Below are 16,939 nucleotides of genomic sequence, written 5' to 3'. Positions count from 1 at the left end.
GTCTTGAGTAGTTTTTAATGGAAGACAAATGGCTGTGTCCTTCAGAGAAATCACTGCTTACATCGTCATGTGAAAAGGAAGACAGAAAGCCAGAGACCTCACCACCATGTCGCTGCACGTGCCATTCCCAATCTAAGAGCAACGAGGCTGCAACATATGTGAATCATGGTGCTTCTTGTTCTTTTAATAGTTACAAAACAGGAAGTTCCATAAAACCTGGAAATCTGCTAACAAACACAGGTAACTTCATACATAGGCAGCTAAAAATCTGTTCTGGTAGTAAAATACGTAGCCACTGATGTCCATCTTTTTGCTTTCAAGTCAGGGACTTTTTTACCATCATAATAGAAGAGTCCTACATGATTCTGTCCTGCATGGCAATCTGTGTCGAAATGGTGGTTGGTGGGTCTAGAAATACCTATTTCTACATCATGTCTATTTATAGTAAATTCTGTTTTTAAAATGTTGCCCTTATTTAATGCATTGCTAGTAGTGGACATACCTTTTATTTTATTTTTAATTACAGAATGTAAGGAAAATGAAACGCTAGCTTCAAAATTGTCTGCCAAAAAAAGGTTATCTCTATGTGACAATGGGAATGATGATTTTCAAGTAGACAGGAAAAGGATTCGTCCTTTAGAAACTGAGCAGCAGGTGAGCAGAGTTTATTGGCAATAAAATAATCCAAGCATAGGTCAACAGCTTTGTTGTCAAATACCAATCGGCATTTCAGCGAAGGGCATAGAGAATCATTGACTCATGTCACAGTCATAGTTTAGATTGACAGGGTTTTGTTCATTGTTATTGTTACTTGTTACAAAGAAGCCCACTGTTGCACTAAATTGTTTGTTATACCATGCCCTAAGTTATATCTTGCATATTTAAACATTTAATATCCCCAAAATATATTTATCCCCAGTTGATCTGTAATATTAAGTCAAATTATGAGATTTTAGAGTTGAAAGTGCTCTTGCAAATATGTATTAGAAATACAAATAATACTGTGAATGTGCTAGAGTTCTATTTTATATCCTGTCAAATGTAGTTATCTCTGACCTAGTATGTGGAGTGCAATATTTCTGTAACATTTTCATCTGTGTCAGTACTGGTATCACATGACTTAGTACTTGTATTCAGATGTGCACTGTAAATAGCTTTTACACTGCTTTAGAGTATTGCTCAGATGGTTACTTTTAAGTTTTTAGATCAACATGGCTTAAATTTATTTCTTGCTTAAGTTATGGAAGTTTTCTGCTTATATCTATTTAGCATTATAATTTCTATTGGTTTTGTAACTGGGAAATTAAAGAGGAAAAGCTCAGCAATAATTACAGATTTTTTTGTTGTTGTTACTGAATTTTGTAACTAAAACTTTATCGCTTTTCCCAATTTACTTTTGTGTGGTTTAGATTTGGTTAAACTGTTAACAAATATTAGTGATGCACTACGTTACTGAGACAGACTCAGTGGAAAACAGTTGAAATGAAATCACTGACTGCTAGTGTAAGCACATACTTCTGTCGGGTGTATTTGAAGACAGTACTTTTTTTCCCCAGCAGGTTAGAAAACGTCATTGTTTTGCAAAAGGGGTGCAGTTTGTTGATGCTTTAGAAGTTTATAATCAGAGAAAAAATGGAGAGCTGATTGTTCACTCTGAAAAAAGTGTGAAAACTACTACTTTTTCTCCCCAAACAGTAAGTAATATAGTAATATCTTTTACATCAAGACTGTTAGTTCAAGAGCGATACAAAAAAAAAAAACTTTACTGCATGAAATGCAGCTTGTTAATACAATTTCAGAAAACACTGTATTGAATATAGCCTAATGTAAAGGTTCCAAAGTATGTAAATTGTGTTAAATTAATATATTGTCACTATCAGTAGTGAGAGCTGCAGTGGCTTTTGCTCCTCATGGTGCTAACCAGTGTGGTTTGCCAAGTGTAAATTATTTCTGTGGAAGTTGTTCTTCTAAACAGTGGGTTGAACTTTTTTACACCACGGCTCCCCAGAATCTGGCCCAGCAATTCATCCTGTAAACTTTCAATATGTGACAGCAGTTGTACAGCAGATATGAAGCTGTGTGTTATATTCAAATTTATAGTAGATTTATGGCATTATGGAAGAACTTGAAACTGGGACCATGGAAAGTAAGTGACATCAGAGTTTTTACATTTTATTCAACTTGCCATTCGTTGTTTCGTGGCATAGGTAGTGGATGAAGCACAGCATTTGATATTAACGTGTGTGCCTGTTAGACCTTAAAAAACTAGTATGGAGAAAGTTGGAGCTGATCACTATAATATATAACAAAAACTGAGTAATAAATACTGCACATGATTAAGAAAAGAATCCTGTGTGTTACTGTGATAGATTTATGTTTTGGGCTTGTTTTGGGTTTTTCTTGTTGGTTTTTTTTTTTTTTTTTTTTTTTGTCTGTTTACTTAAATTACCAATTTCCATAGTGGAAGTATCACATAAGAAGTTGAGATACAAATATGCAGCTGTTTCTGCAGCTTTCTGCTAGGCATTTTCTGCATTTCTTGGTGTTTGAGTCTTACCGATTTTACATAAAAGTTTGTTGAAGCAAAACCAGTAGAGGAAATCTGACGCAGTAAAGAGATGAATGTCAGATGCCAAATTACGCTAGTGAGGTAGTTCCCGTGAACGCTTATCAAAGACTGTGATGGAATAGTTCTTGCCAATATTAAAATATAGGAGCATGCCATGAAATCATGAAACTGTATGTTTGAGGCAAATGTAGGAAAGAAATGAGCTCTGACCTTTATTTCTTTCTTCAGTACAAAAATGTACTTTCTTCTTTCAAAAGTCAAGTAACATTCTCCCCTTCTAATAGATTTGTTTACGTTGTTTTATGGTAATACCCACCTTTAGGTAACTCAGCTTCTACATACAGGGTTTTTCATACATGTTTGGAACAGGCGTTTCAATACTCTTTCCATCTTCCAACAGCACTTGGCTCTCGGTATGTCCTAAATTAGCTTCTGTTTTAATCAGTGTATGTTTTAACTTCAGGAGCTGTTTTCCACTATATTATACCTTTGTAAACACAAAAGAAGCCAAAAGCTTTGGTATTACTTTAAGATACTGGGAGCTAAATCTTTTCTTGACAAAAGTGAATCTGTGTTCTAGGTTGTTTGATGGAAAGTAATTTTTATTTGTTTTGGAAAGCTCTGTAGATTTTTGAGTAGGATTTAAAATGCTTTGTGCCACTGAACTTTAATTGGTAGCTTGAAATACAGAGGCCAGCAGAGTGTGCTGTTGATTTTCAAGTCAAAAGACCTTTCTTCATTGATTGTAAAATTTGTTTTGGTTCTTTGATATTCGGTATCTGAAAAACTTCATTTACAACTTGTAGAAATGTCTTGTAGTGAAGAAAACTGAAAACTTTGTATAGATCAAGTAACCATTAAGTAATAAAATACTGAATCATAATCTGATTTTCTAAGAAAACTCTTAATTTTTGTGGCAGTAGTTACAAAAACTGTGCGTATAGTGGAGCCGTATGTGTGTGTTGTCATGTGTGTCTTGGTTTGGGCACAAACCAAGACAATGTGCTATCCACGGGTCTGATCTTACAGATAGACAATACAGTATACTATTCAAAGTTTAAACACTATATTGTTTACTACTACTGCAGAAAGGAGTAACCTGAGTAGAAATAAAAGTGTTTATTTCTGTTAACGTTTCTTTTTAAGAATGAAAGGTGTGTTTATTTCTTTGTAAAAAGGTTTCATTTTAAGAATGAAAGAATAAGGTATTGATTTCCTGTGATGAATTTTTACTTCAGCAGACCGAATTTGTCTGGCGTCAAGAAACAATTGCAGAAAGTAAGGCCTTATTTATCATTAGTAGGTCTGTAACTTCATTAAGTTTAGGATGTGAAGAGCACCACAGCATAGGCTGTTAGATATAAAATGCTCTTCTAGTGAAATTTATGAAATAAAGTTAGCTGAGGTTATGTTTAGCACCTATCATAATGGACTGTATATTTAGGATGATACAATAATGCAATGAAAATATTTTCTTAATTGGTGAGAGAACCCTGCCTTTGTATAACTTGTGTTTTACTGCAGTCAATCCCGTGCATAGAGCAAATTTAGCTTCTTGTAAAGGCCTTTTATAGCCCGAGAGAGAGAATGGGTTGGTGGATGTAAGAGCGTGAGAGGTGCTGCCCGGTGTTGCTGCACCTGCAGATCCAGCGGGTGAGGATTTGGTGAGGTGACTGCCTCTTCTTAGCTGCTTTCAGTCAGAGCCTGGGAATCCATTTCTGTCCTTCTGCTGTAAATCCTTGCCAGAGAGGGCAGTTCTAGTGTGAGTTTAAATGAGAAATTATAGACTCATAGTACTCTCTTGATTATTTCTGTCAAAGCATATGGTCTGAAAAACTGGGGCAGCTGGGTTAAGGAATCCCCATTTATACTAGGTAAAAAAAGTAAACAGTAAATGGAGAGTAGTGTAACAAACACTTGGGGTATCAAAAAACAACTGTGAAAAGAATCTGTCTTAATGTGCTAGCCCATTGCAGTTTAACATATTGCTTACAACCTTCACAATGGAGTTTGAGTGACTTCTGTTACACATTCCAGGAGACTGGCAGCCTGTTACAATCAGGGTCTGGACTCCAGAATAGGCTAATTTACCACGATGGGATGAAGAAAGTTGTGGATTTGTATTACACGCTCTCACCTGACACCGTATCTGATCCTTTTCCTGCTGATTGACATTTTGAATGAGCTCTTTGAAGCAAGTTCCAGCTTAATTAAAACGTTTGCTTGGTTAGCAGTGATCTGTGAAAGCCTGTGATAAATATTGAACTGGGTTCACCTGCTGGTTACTGTGAGAGGATAAACAGCTGCTTTGTGTACTTTAATCAAGAGGCTGCAGCAGCAGCAGAATACTGTGCTTTTTGAGAGCTTATAAAGGAATAGTTGAAAAGCTCTGGTAATGTCACTGCTGATATCTTACTAGATTGTGCTTGTGTGATATTTCACACAAGAGGTATTCACTGCTGTATCATTTAGATGGCTTTGTAACCAGGAAATGTAGATGAAGATAGGAAGAACTCCTCTTATCTCTTTGTGTTTCAAAAGATCATAGCCTCAGTGTTTGTTTAGCTCTATTTTACACGCAGGACAGGTTGGTGGACTTGATTATTCCTTTTTTAATCAGACTTCTACGTTTTTGCCATATAAATATTGATGTGATAGGCTGTTTTATCTACCCCCTGACAGAAGTAAAAACAAGCTGGATTAGCCTAAGGTCCATATAGTCTGGTATCTGATCTCTAACAGTATCTGTTACTGGATGTTTCTGATTAAATACTGCAGAAAGTAGAGGAGTATCTTTTTTTTTTTTTTTTTTTTCCCTCTCTCAAATGAAAATCTCTATCCCAGATTCAAAGAGCTGAAAACAGGTTTAGTTCTGAAGCCAGAGGGAATTATGAAATAGTTTTCTATTCTTTTATCTGTTTCTACTCAGTCCCCGGTCCCCAATTCTTTACTAAATAAATTGAACCATTTTCTAATTTTTATTATAGGTTAGCCAATATCTCTGTTATGAGTCTAAAAATTTATACTTTGAGACGACAGTACTACAGTATTGGAGTTAGCACTTTGTTCAGCTGGAGAGTATTCTCTGTCCTTTTGCTGTAGTAATGGGAGATTAACATGTTAGATTTTGCTATGTGATATTGACAGTAAGTTATTTTTATAGAAATACAGAATTAAAATAGTTTGCTTTAATAAAATTTAAAGATGGCCAAACCACTTTCTAAAGGATAGCAAAGAATTCAAGTGCAAGCTGACACACTTGAAAAACGTGCAAATAACATGAAGAACTCAACCTTTAAACTGTTTTAACCATTTTCTTAAAGTTTCTCTTCATTATAAAGGACCTTCTAAAAAGGTTTTATTTATTTGTTTATATATTGTGGTCTACTGGTGTCTGTGGCTTTCAGAAATGTTATGAGTACTGCAGGCAGTTTTATACTCTTACTAGTTACTATAAAATCAGTCTGAGTTTACAACTTTCTCAGTGTTGATGTTTAAAATTTTTTTTAAACTTTTTTTCAAAGTTAAAGGTGACATTTTAAAACTGGAATACTGGCTAAACTGCTTCTTAAAGCCAGTATTATACCAATTTCAAACCTTTTAAGAAATGCTTGTAAGGCCACCTGTAAAATACTGTAATTTATAAGCCTTATGCATAAGAACACTTGTAATTCTTCTCATAAAAAAGAAATATATGTTTTTTCTTTAAACCCATCATAGAAGACACTTCTGTACATGTTTATGTGTATATTTATTTGAGCTGTATTTTCCTGTTGTTAGAACAACTTTTGCAAAATAGCTGCCTGATTGGTCCTAATATTTTTCTGTTAGTTTTATTTGGCAAACTAAATGTGAGGTTTAGGATTAGCAGTGAAGTATTAGTAGTGTGGTATCATCTTGGAATTCTGTGTATTCTTTTTACCTCTGAAAACATAATCTGACTTGAACTAAAATTAAAAGATAAATATCTTAAAGGCCCTACACAGTAACTGTTTCAGTTACATTAATTGTTAGCATGGTAATGTGGTTTTCATTATTTCAAAGAGCAAAATAGAATATAGATGATAGAAATATCAAGGTACAATTTGCATTGCAGTTTTCTGTGTGAGTACAAACCAAGTTGAGTATTGCCACATATGTAACATATACCATATGTCAGCTGTTTCCTGCTTCACTGTTGACAAGAGCCCCATTCATAACTCTTCTTTTTATCCTTTCAGTGAATAAGTAATTATTCAATATAGAAGGCAGGATATTTGGAACTGGCTATTTAATGTGGCAGCACACCATAATGAAATCTGCTGTTACTGGCAACCTGAGAGGGGAATGTAACAATTCCAGCATGGGTGTAACTTTATCTGCTTTGAGGGCCTGTTTATTTGGCACATCAGTGAACCTTTTATCCCAGTGAGTGACAGCTCCAGAAGGGTTACATTTACATGCATTCTATCATGTATTGTAATATTTAATGGCGGACAAGGCTGAGTGGGACTAAGGGTAATACGAACTTGCTTTTCCTCAGAGTGGAGGCTAAAAGACAGCTTGATCCCCAGAATTGTGGTGTAACACACGGCATGACTTAGCATTTGTTTATAATGGATAATCTTACTGATTACAATTAAAAGGGGAGGGAGGAGTATTTGAGCGGGCAACTGTATGTTGTTACTTGCACTATCACCTGAAAACCAAATACAAACTCTTTTACACTAGAATAATTCATTATTTTTTATGGGAGGTGTGTGTGGACACGGTTACTTCTGAGTTATTTGTTTTCTATGTGTCTTTTCACACTAATTATTACAATTTCATGACAGTTGTTCCAGCATTTTATATTATGAAAGATGGTGCTTCTCAGGAAAAAAAAAAAATTGGCTTTTAAAAGATACTTTACAGGATTAGGTTCTATTTGGATTTACTCCCTATGTGTCTTAATCTCATGGTTACTAGATGGCCTTTGACATAATGACATGGCAAACATATTCCTAATGGAGCGTATATGACGTGGTCTATTTTATCTGCAAACAGATTTCATTAAACTGTCTAGATTTCTTCTGGTTGCTTAAAGGAAAAATGCTGTCAGTATTTTAATTTGGGTGTCTGGTCCCAAGGTTTTCTTCATTGAAGCTGCTGGATACTTGTTCTCTAGCAGGAGTGTCCTTACGCTGAAGCTTAAAGGGGAGAAGTTTATTTGCATTATGTGTAAATATTCTGCTGGATAACAACTCTTTTTACAACTGGGTTATGACGAAGTAGTGATTTCTGGAACTTTTTAAATATATTCAGACACGAGGACATGGTGTGTCTGCTTTAATATTTTTAAACTTTTTACAGTTTGATAGGCCAACCTGGTGACTGAACAGGCTATCTTCAACTATCCTAGAGGGCATTTTCTAATTAGACTGTAAGCAGATTTAGCATGTTCATTTTACAGTGGGATTTTGTTATTTTTTTTTTTTTTTCTTTGTCTTGGATTGCAGTCTTCTGGCCCTTGCACTGAATGTTCCTGTTCTTCTGGAAAAGAAACTAACAAAGATACTAGTAACACAAAGAAGAAGGAAAATGGAGATCGGTCGTTCATCCCCAAAATATTTTTTGGAACACGAACACACAAGCAAATATCTCAGATTACCAGAGAGTTGAAGAGAACAGCGTATTCCAGTGTCCCTATGACAATTCTTTCTAGCCGGGATTATACCTGTATTCATCCAGTGGTATCTAATAGTGGTAGTAACAGGAATGAAATGTGTGTAGAATTGCTGGATGGAAAACATGTGAGTAATTTTGTTTCAGAAAATGAGCATTCATTTAGACATATTAAAGTGAAAGGTGGTTGAACAGTTGGAATGAGTAACGTTTTTTACTTCTGTGTACTGTGTTGGTTAAATACCTCCTGGTAATTTGGTTTAAAATAAATATTAATTGTTAGAAGATGTTGATACACAGTATCAATACTGAAAAATTTTATGATGATAGGAATAATATTTATGACTGCTATGTTATCATTCTTAGTAAGACTTAAATTGTCTTTGGTTTTATAGATGAAAAAGAAAGAAGTGTCCTGTTTTGCCTGTTTTTTTTCTGACACGATGTGTTTTTCATTATTGCCTGACATAAAAAGTAGCTGTTAAAAATGTTTCCAGGAAATAAAGACAAATGCATGTAACAACTTGGAGGATTTAAGCTTACGCATTTTTCATTATTTTTTTGTAACCACTATCTGCACTTATTTGCTTTTAGGGCAAGTCCTGTCTTTACTATCATGGTGTTCATAAACTCAGTGAACACCATGCCCTGCAGTCTGCACATAGGATGTATCAGGCTTGGGACATTGAAGATCTAGTGAGCTTGGGAAAGAAGCTTCGTGCCTGTGCATATTTTGCAGCCAGAGAACTCATGGTGGGCGCAGATATTGTATTTTGTCCGTACAACTATCTCCTCGACCCACAGATACGGGAGAGTGTAAGTATATTTGTAAGAAAGAGATTGCAATAACTGAAGTTAAAGAGAAGTTGAAAACATAGTATGTTCAGTGGCTGCAGTCAACTGAAATCCGATTTATGTCCAAAACACTATCTACAAAATAACTCCTGGGTTAAATAATTTTTCCTCTCTCTTTTTGTTATTCAAAATAAATATTTCTGTATTCAGAGTAATGTTTCCACTAGTCTCATACTCTAGTTGATCAGTCACATGTATTTTTCAATCAGTGGAAGAGAAACGTATGCAAACTTCTCAATTGCTTTGTTTATGGAGAGTGTAGTAGTTTCAGATTATATTCATCTAGGCTGAGATAAGGCTTTGCATGTGTGTGTTCCTCTTCCCCCCCACCCCCCAGTTATTTTCTGGGTTACAGAAATTAGATCAAAAAGCTGAAAACTTTGTTGCTTGCACCATGGTGGTTTTTAACAGGATCCTGTTACAGGATCCAGTTAGTTGCTGTTTCTTGTTAATGTCTTTCACTCTGTTTTACTAGATAATAATTTTCCTTTTTTAGATGGAAATTAACCTAAAAGGCCAAGTAGTCATTTTAGACGAAGCCCATAATATTGAGGACTGTGCTCGGGAGTCAGTGAGCTATGGTGTTACAGAAAGTCAACTAAGAGCTGCTCGAGAAGAGCTCGATTTCATGGTCAATAACAACATCAGACAGAAGGATCACGAGCCCCTACGGGCTGTGTGCTGCTCTTTGACAAAGTAAGGCAACTCTTATTAGTTCCTTTTGCTAATGCAATTTACTGATAAAATGCAACAGAGGAATGCCTCAAACTATGCAGTCACCTGATTTTTATTCATTTGAGGAATCCAGAGGGATCTGATCTATTTTAAAATACTCATCTTGCTCAAAGGGAAGCATTGAAATTCTGTTTTGAAAAGTATGTTATGATCTTGAATGATGTGCTATCTTTATGGGGCTAACTGCCCTACTTTATGAAGTTCAGTGCGGAAATTTTACCTAAAATAAATAATTTTTGTCTCTCACTTGCTTCTGCTTATTTGGCAAACAGGAATAACATTATTTTGTCAAAGCATTAATTAGTTCACATTTATAAAATGCTTTCAGAGCCTTGGACAGGAAGTGTTTGGAACGGGTTGGAATCTGTTATTGGAATCAGACTGCAATCTATTTGGAACAGATACTTCGTAGTTGAAAGTGAATATATCAGTCATGCCCTTTTTTTCTCCCCTGTGAAACACCTCGAACTTGAGTAAAGAGATAAGAGTCTAGAAAAATTGGGGTACATGCACATTCTGAATTTCTGATTATTCTCAGGCAAAAGTTGTCCACAGAGAATTGTTGATCATTCTTTTCCCCTGCATTATGCCAGTAGAACATGGTTTTGATGATTTGCTTTTGTGCTGAAATTGAAATCAAGGATGTGCCGACTCTCTTAGTACTTGCCTTGTTGGAACACAAGGGTTGTGAAGTTCAGTGAATAGAGAAATATGGATGATTGAGTGGTTTTGAAAGCAAGAGTTGATCAGTAAGGCAGAAAAAAGATGAAAAAATACAAAATATTCTTCTTTTCTCTGCTTCTTTCTGCCTGTGTACCCACAGAGGAAAAGATAGTAAGTGAAAAAGAAGGTAAAACCCAAAAACTATGGAGACAGAATTGGAAGGGGAGGACCTGAGCAGAGGTTGAAAATCATGAGAGGGGATGGAACAGAAGCAAATGGACAGAAGCAGATGCTCAGGAAGGAGGGAAAGAAACAAGGGGTCAAGAGCAAAAGTATTTTGCATGGAGTGGGATCATGAGAAAGTTGAAATGATGTCAGAAGAGTCTGGCACCACTAGAGAATTTGGAATTCGCTTCGCAGCCCTTAATTTTTTAACCTTTCTTCTGAGGGATCCAGGGACGGCAAGAGTTTGGAAATGCACTGCTAATGAAACCTTGAACAAAAAAGTCAGCAGAATAAAAGTGAATAATGATACAAGTGGCTTTGAAGTTAACTCTGATTCAGTGCATGTCAAATAGTCATTTTGTTGCATTAGTGGTTGGTGAAATAGACTTTGGAGTATACTTCAGCAAGTAGTTCACCATTTTTCCTATCCTTTCTCTATTCTGAGAGTTAATGTTTATGTGTCACAGAGACAAGTGACTTTTGTTTTCCTTTTTTGTAGAAGCTAATTCTCCTACCTTGGATATTTCAAATGTTAAATTTTAGTAAAAGATGAGAATAGCATGGCTGGAGATTTGATTGCCTGAAGCTTTTTAACCTTTTCAGAAAAACTAAGGTTGATCATCTTGGCAAATCTGCCAACAGCATGAAAAGCAGTTGTTGGAAAGCAGAAGACTGGGTGTAAATAGCCAGTAACTGGTAAAATGCTGTTGCATAGTGATGTGACTTTGCCAAATGCATGGGTAATTAGAAAAATGCTATTTCAGTTATAAAGATCCTGGGCCCTCATTCCAGAAAGCACTTAAGCATGGGCTTAGTGCCACAGAGGTGCTAAAATGACCTTTCTGAGGAATTTGAAGATATACCAATAGAGGTATACTGGCAAGCTCTTCTGGTGAGATGCAGATCTTCCAGGACAAATTACTTTGCTCAACAGTGTAAACTGTATCAACAATGGGATTTTCTGGTAGGGAGGGAAGGAGCAAATATGATTTCTTGAATTGAAGGCATGTTTGTAACATTCATTAAATCTCTTCCTTTAAATGTTGCACAAACCAATTTTCACTTCAAAACCATACATATCTTTCTGGGAATCAAGCTAATTTTATTTATGCTTACTGCTTTTCTCTAAAAATAAATTAGCAAGTATTTCAAGTAAATGCTTTAACATTAGATTTAATTGGATGGACTTTATTCTAGGATTTGCTTTTTTCATGGTGTTTTAGTGTTAGGAAGACGGTTGTGTTAAGTTTGTATTTGCATTTGTAACAAAACCATTTCAGATGCATGTGATGGTGTTTGAAGTTTATAATGGCGAAACAGAAGTTTATGTTTACTGAAATGTTTTATCCATTGTAAATCTGTTTCACTTCTGTCATAGTGGCCTTTTCCTAATTTTAGTTCCAGGTCTTTTACATTTGAGGAAATGGGGCAGAGTACTACACTGGTGAAGTTCTGCCAGTGTTAGTGATCATCATTCCTTAGAAGATAAAGCCAAAGACGCGATTGTTATGGTAGAGTTTATGGGGTTTTGTTTGCATTTAACCTGGCAAAAGGAGAGGGTTTTTTTAATTGTTCCATTGATCAGATTATTTGCAGTGATAGGACAGGAAATCTGGAACCGAAACAGTCACTAAGCCTTGTTGCTTTAGTTGATAATGATTAACTGATTTTACAGATACATATTTTGAGCTGTTATAGAAATGACAGCTGTCTTTCTGATACCTCCTGCTGGTTGATGGAACAGACAGCTTTGGCATTTCCTGGGAAGGGGGAAGCCTGCCTGCTTTTCTAGACAGAGGGAAGGTCTCGTGATACTGCAGGGATGTTGAAGGACACATTCAGTTAGCTAAAATTTTAGCTCTGCCAAAATTAGGTGGCCTGCATGTTTAGATCATGCTTTTAGAAAATCCTATCACACTTTACACTGTCAGTACAATTATAATTCTGCTTAATTTTAAAATTGTAGCAGTTACAAATACCTGTAGGTAGGTTAAAATATGTTCCTTATATTGCCATACCTTTCCTTACTGTGTATAAATATTAAAAGTACTCATTCTGTGCCTCGAGATTTGTTCTTAATGGGAAAGTCTGTGATTGACAGGGATCATAAACCAGCTCTCATCAGTTAGAGTAGTAATGAGTGGCTTTAAAAGTATGGCAGAAATCTTTCTTAAATGAGCCTGACATCATATCATAAGAGCAGATTCCATTTTAATCCTTTTTCTTTATTGTAAAGATATTATATGATGCTAAAATATAAACGTAGAGGGACAAATTTCCTTCTCACTTCAATGAACTGCATCAAGAGCAGTTCCGTATAAGTTAGCTCAGCAGTGAAAACCTGACATAAGGAAAACCAGAATCTCTGTACTTAGATGTAGTAAAATATTTATCATCGTCATAGAAGTCTGGTGCAATTTTTGAGGTTTGGTTTGTATGTGCAAAGTAGCTCTAAATTTATAAAATTAATACTGAAATTATTTCTGATTTCTCTCTTTTTTACAGCTGGATACAGGAGAGCTCTAGTCTACTAGTAGAAAGAGGGTATGAAACTTCCTGTAAGGTTTGGAGTGGAAAAGAAATGGTGACCATTTTACACAAAATGGGAATAACTGGTATTACTTTTCCCATTTTACAGGTAATATATGCTATATAAATGAGTACCAGAGTGCATAATATTGATGATGTTAAACATTTTCAAATGTACTTAAGTGCTAACAGATTTTTTAATTTACTGCCGTACTGAAAAGCTGTCTGAAAATGATACCTGATGCGAACCAGGAGTAATCCACTTGAGCTACTGGAATTTGTGGAGAATCAGTGTTTTAAAGGATATAATTGATCATGTGCAATTATTTAAACTGAACCATTGAGTCAGTGATAGTTTTGTCTGTTCTATTCATCTGCATTTTTATTGACTGTTGAAATATATTTACCCTATTTTCAAGTCCTTCCTTTCTGTGGAAGTCAGATATGTTAAAAGCATTGTTACTTTTCCTTTCCAATTCTGTCTTCAGTCTGACTTTATAGGTATCTTAAGTGAACTTTTAAAACAGTGTGCTGATAATCTTGTATCTGTATTAGCTTTGGTTTTGAGATTATATCTAGAATGTTGTTAATGTGGAATTTGTTTGCCTCTTCTAGAAACATCTTGCTACTGTCCTGGAAAAGGAAGAAAAAATATCGGTGCTCGGTAGAGAGGAACTTATTGAGATACCGATTGTGAGCCCTGCCACTCAGATTGTGCTGAAAGGGTTATTCATGGTTCTTTTATGTCTTTTTAAAGATAATAGCAGGTCAGTGCAAATATATAGCCTGAGCTGTGTGGCGGTGTTTAATTCAGGTGCTTTGCTAAACTGCCTCTTTCATTTGTGCACACCTCTGTTACGGTGTCTGGCTTCTGAGCAAAACTAACTTTTCAGAAACCTTTGGAAAAATCCATTTATGTGGGGAGAATTTAAATACTATCTTTTTTTTTTTTTAATTTATAAATGAAATCAAATATTGAAGAAATTTATTTAAAGGTTAGGTGTAAATTTTCTTGATGTGTTGCCAAGTTAAATATTTGTGGGTTTTGTTTTTCTACATAACACTTATCATTTGACTGTCTTGATATCTTGATTACTAATGCCAGCAGTTTCTAAAAATTTATGATCTGTGCCTTATTTGAAAATACTGATAATTATAAAGTTTCAGTGTTTTTTCAGAAAGTATGAAATAATTTTTTTATACTTGAATTTTCAGTGTATTGTAGCAACACTGTCTTTGCTTTGTATGAACTTAATGGTTACAGTTTGAATGATTAATTATAGTTTTTATTGATATTTCTGTATCTGCATATAGGTATGCAGATGACTACAGAGTTGCTCTACAACAAACTTATGCTTGGATGAATGAAAACCAACTTGATGTTCCAGATACTAGTGCCTTTTTTACACGGCCCAAGCATAAAAGGAGCTTGAGGCAGAAAACCTTAGTCCACATGCTTAACTTCTGGTGCTTGAATCCTGCTGTGGTAAGCTGAGTGTGAAGTAGAAGGCCTTAAGTTGTTTGAGTGATAAATACTTGTAAGATCTTGAAGTGATTATATCGATTTTCTAATTCCTTCTTTTCCAACCTAGGCTTTTTCAGACTTAAGTGATGTTAGAACAATTGTTCTGACATCTGGTACACTCTCTCCCATGGATTCATTTTCTTCAGAGCTTGGCGTGAAGTTTTCCATTCAGTTGGAGGCAAATCATGTTATTCGGAACTCACAGGTAAACTTTTCTATCGTTGTTCCCTCTCCTGAGGTGTAATGCTGGTGGCTGTAAAAGATACAGTAACTTGCAAATAAAAATTTTGACAAACCCATTCTGTAAGTAGAAGGAAATGTACAGAACAGACTACTGCTTGGATTAATGCAATTTTAAAGTACATTTTCAAATGAAAAAATGGGCAATTTTTAGACACATAATCCCCTGCAAAAGTTGAAGTCATGCTGTTTTGGTAACAGCCATCTTATATCTGTTATTACACTTTCTCTTCTCTTTTCAAGTACTGGAATTAATTTGTTTAGAAATATCTCAATATTTTCCCTCACACTTAAAATTTCATTATTTAATCTAACGTGATTTAATACTGTTTGTGTCGCATATTTTAGAATTAACCTTTTTAATGTGGAACACACCAGGTTTGGGTTGGCACCATTGGAGCAGGCCCTAACGGTCGGAAGTTGTGTGCCACGTTCCAGCATGCAGAGACCTTTGAGTTCCAAGATGAGGTGGGAGCACTTCTGCTTTCAGTGTGTCAAACAGTTGGCCAAGGAATTTTATGCTTTTTGCCCTCCTATAAGGTAAGGAAATCTTAATTCATATTCTTCCTCTGAAACCACACACACTTTACTTTAAAATATTCTGTGTCATGTATTGCTTTATGCATCAACATATATAAATGTTTATAAAATAAATATATTGTAATAACACACTGTGATTGTATTATAATTTCTTAGATCTTATATTGGCTGGCATACAAGCTTGTTTTCATGAAAAAACATGTTCGTGCTTGTTTTCAACAGATGTCTGTATCTTAGTTAATGAGTATAATTGTTTCAATTAGTTTTACCAAAAAAAAAAAAAGCAAGACTGATCTGCAGTTTTTTCTTAAATTGTTTCCCTGAATGTTTTGAAATTATTAAAAAAAAATAAAAATTAAAAAATCTCTTCCACGTAAGCACACACCATGAAAGGAAACTTTATGTGTAGAACTCGGCAGCAAGAATGCCTTTGCATGTTCTTTGTATGCTATTTGAATGCAGTATTCATCCAGTTAATTTATCCTTTCCTTGTTTCTTGTTCCATTTCACTGCATTAGTAGAGATTCTGGTATATTTTTCTTGAGTCAGGGAAATTGCTCACTGGCATTGTCTGGAAGGAATCAGATTTCTCAATTTCATACTATGCAATATCTAATTTCAGTGACAACAGATATCTAATTATGGTTAATCTGTACCTCACAGTAGTTCTGCTTTCTTCTCTATTAGTTCTTACTGTTATTTATGGTCAGCTCTGAGTAACAGGAATATAAACCTACAATATAATTCTGTAATTCATGCCCATTTTTCTTGTAATGCTTGCAAGAGTGTGACTTCTTTCATTTTAAATCATCATTTATGATTTTTAAAAATTCTCTCAACAAACAGAACATAAACTTCTCCAAAAAATAAAACCACAAAAAACCCTACCAAGTGAACAAAAACCCCAGCATAATGGAAATAAAGGTTTCAGACCATTTCCCACCACTCTAAGGTTCCTTAACAGAGAATATTAAAAAAAAAAAAAAAAAAAAAAAAAGTAAAAATTATTTATTCTTTTTTACAAAACTTTCGTGTTAGTTTTATTATGTAACTGAAGAGGTGGCAAAGCAGGGGTTTTTACTTTCCTGGGTGTCTATAAAGATTTGCAGTCATCAGTGCAATTACTGACAGTAACCATTAGGTGACCACATTGGACCAGGTAATGTACAGTCACTGAAAAAAGCAGATTACTGGCTATAAATTTATTTAACCTAGCTCACAAAACTATGCACTTATATACAAAATTCATGATCTGAAAAGAAATTTTGCATTCAATTTATTTAAGAATTTAAATGGGAGCATATTTCAGTTTTCAGTATCCTCACTATTCTTTTACTAAAGTGTATGATATTGAACAGTATGTGATAGCTGATCTTATGTATACAGACCTGACAAATATCTATGAAAGTTTTTAT

The 16,939-nt window shown here is 35.0% G+C and overlaps 1 protein-coding gene across 1 annotated transcript in view; it reads left to right on the top strand.

The window, feature by feature from the left end:
* BRIP1 (BRCA1 interacting helicase 1) overlaps positions 1-16,939 on the top strand; it is a 70,135-nt gene that overhangs the window by 2,886 nt on the left and 50,310 nt on the right. The window contains exons 4-14 of the mRNA XM_042791726.1: positions 46-240; positions 527-654; positions 1,560-1,694; positions 8,047-8,340; positions 8,807-9,028; positions 9,564-9,763; positions 13,196-13,328; positions 13,835-13,986; positions 14,534-14,705; positions 14,812-14,949; positions 15,363-15,524. Coding sequence (XP_042647660.1) covers positions 46-240; positions 527-654; positions 1,560-1,694; positions 8,047-8,340; positions 8,807-9,028; positions 9,564-9,763; positions 13,196-13,328; positions 13,835-13,986; positions 14,534-14,705; positions 14,812-14,949; positions 15,363-15,524 — 1,931 coding nt within the window. The remainder of the gene's footprint in view (positions 1-45; positions 241-526; positions 655-1,559; positions 1,695-8,046; positions 8,341-8,806; positions 9,029-9,563; positions 9,764-13,195; positions 13,329-13,834; positions 13,987-14,533; positions 14,706-14,811; positions 14,950-15,362; positions 15,525-16,939) is intronic.

Source organism: Tyto alba, unplaced genomic scaffold (genome assembly GCF_018691265.1).
Source record: "Tyto alba isolate M040663 unplaced genomic scaffold, T.alba_DEE_v4.0 Super-Scaffold_19, whole genome shotgun sequence".
NCBI classification, from domain to species: Eukaryota; Metazoa; Chordata; class Aves; order Strigiformes; family Tytonidae; genus Tyto; species Tyto alba.
The sequence above is the reverse complement of the archived record's forward strand: the minus strand, read 5'-3'. Positions and strand labels throughout refer to the sequence as shown.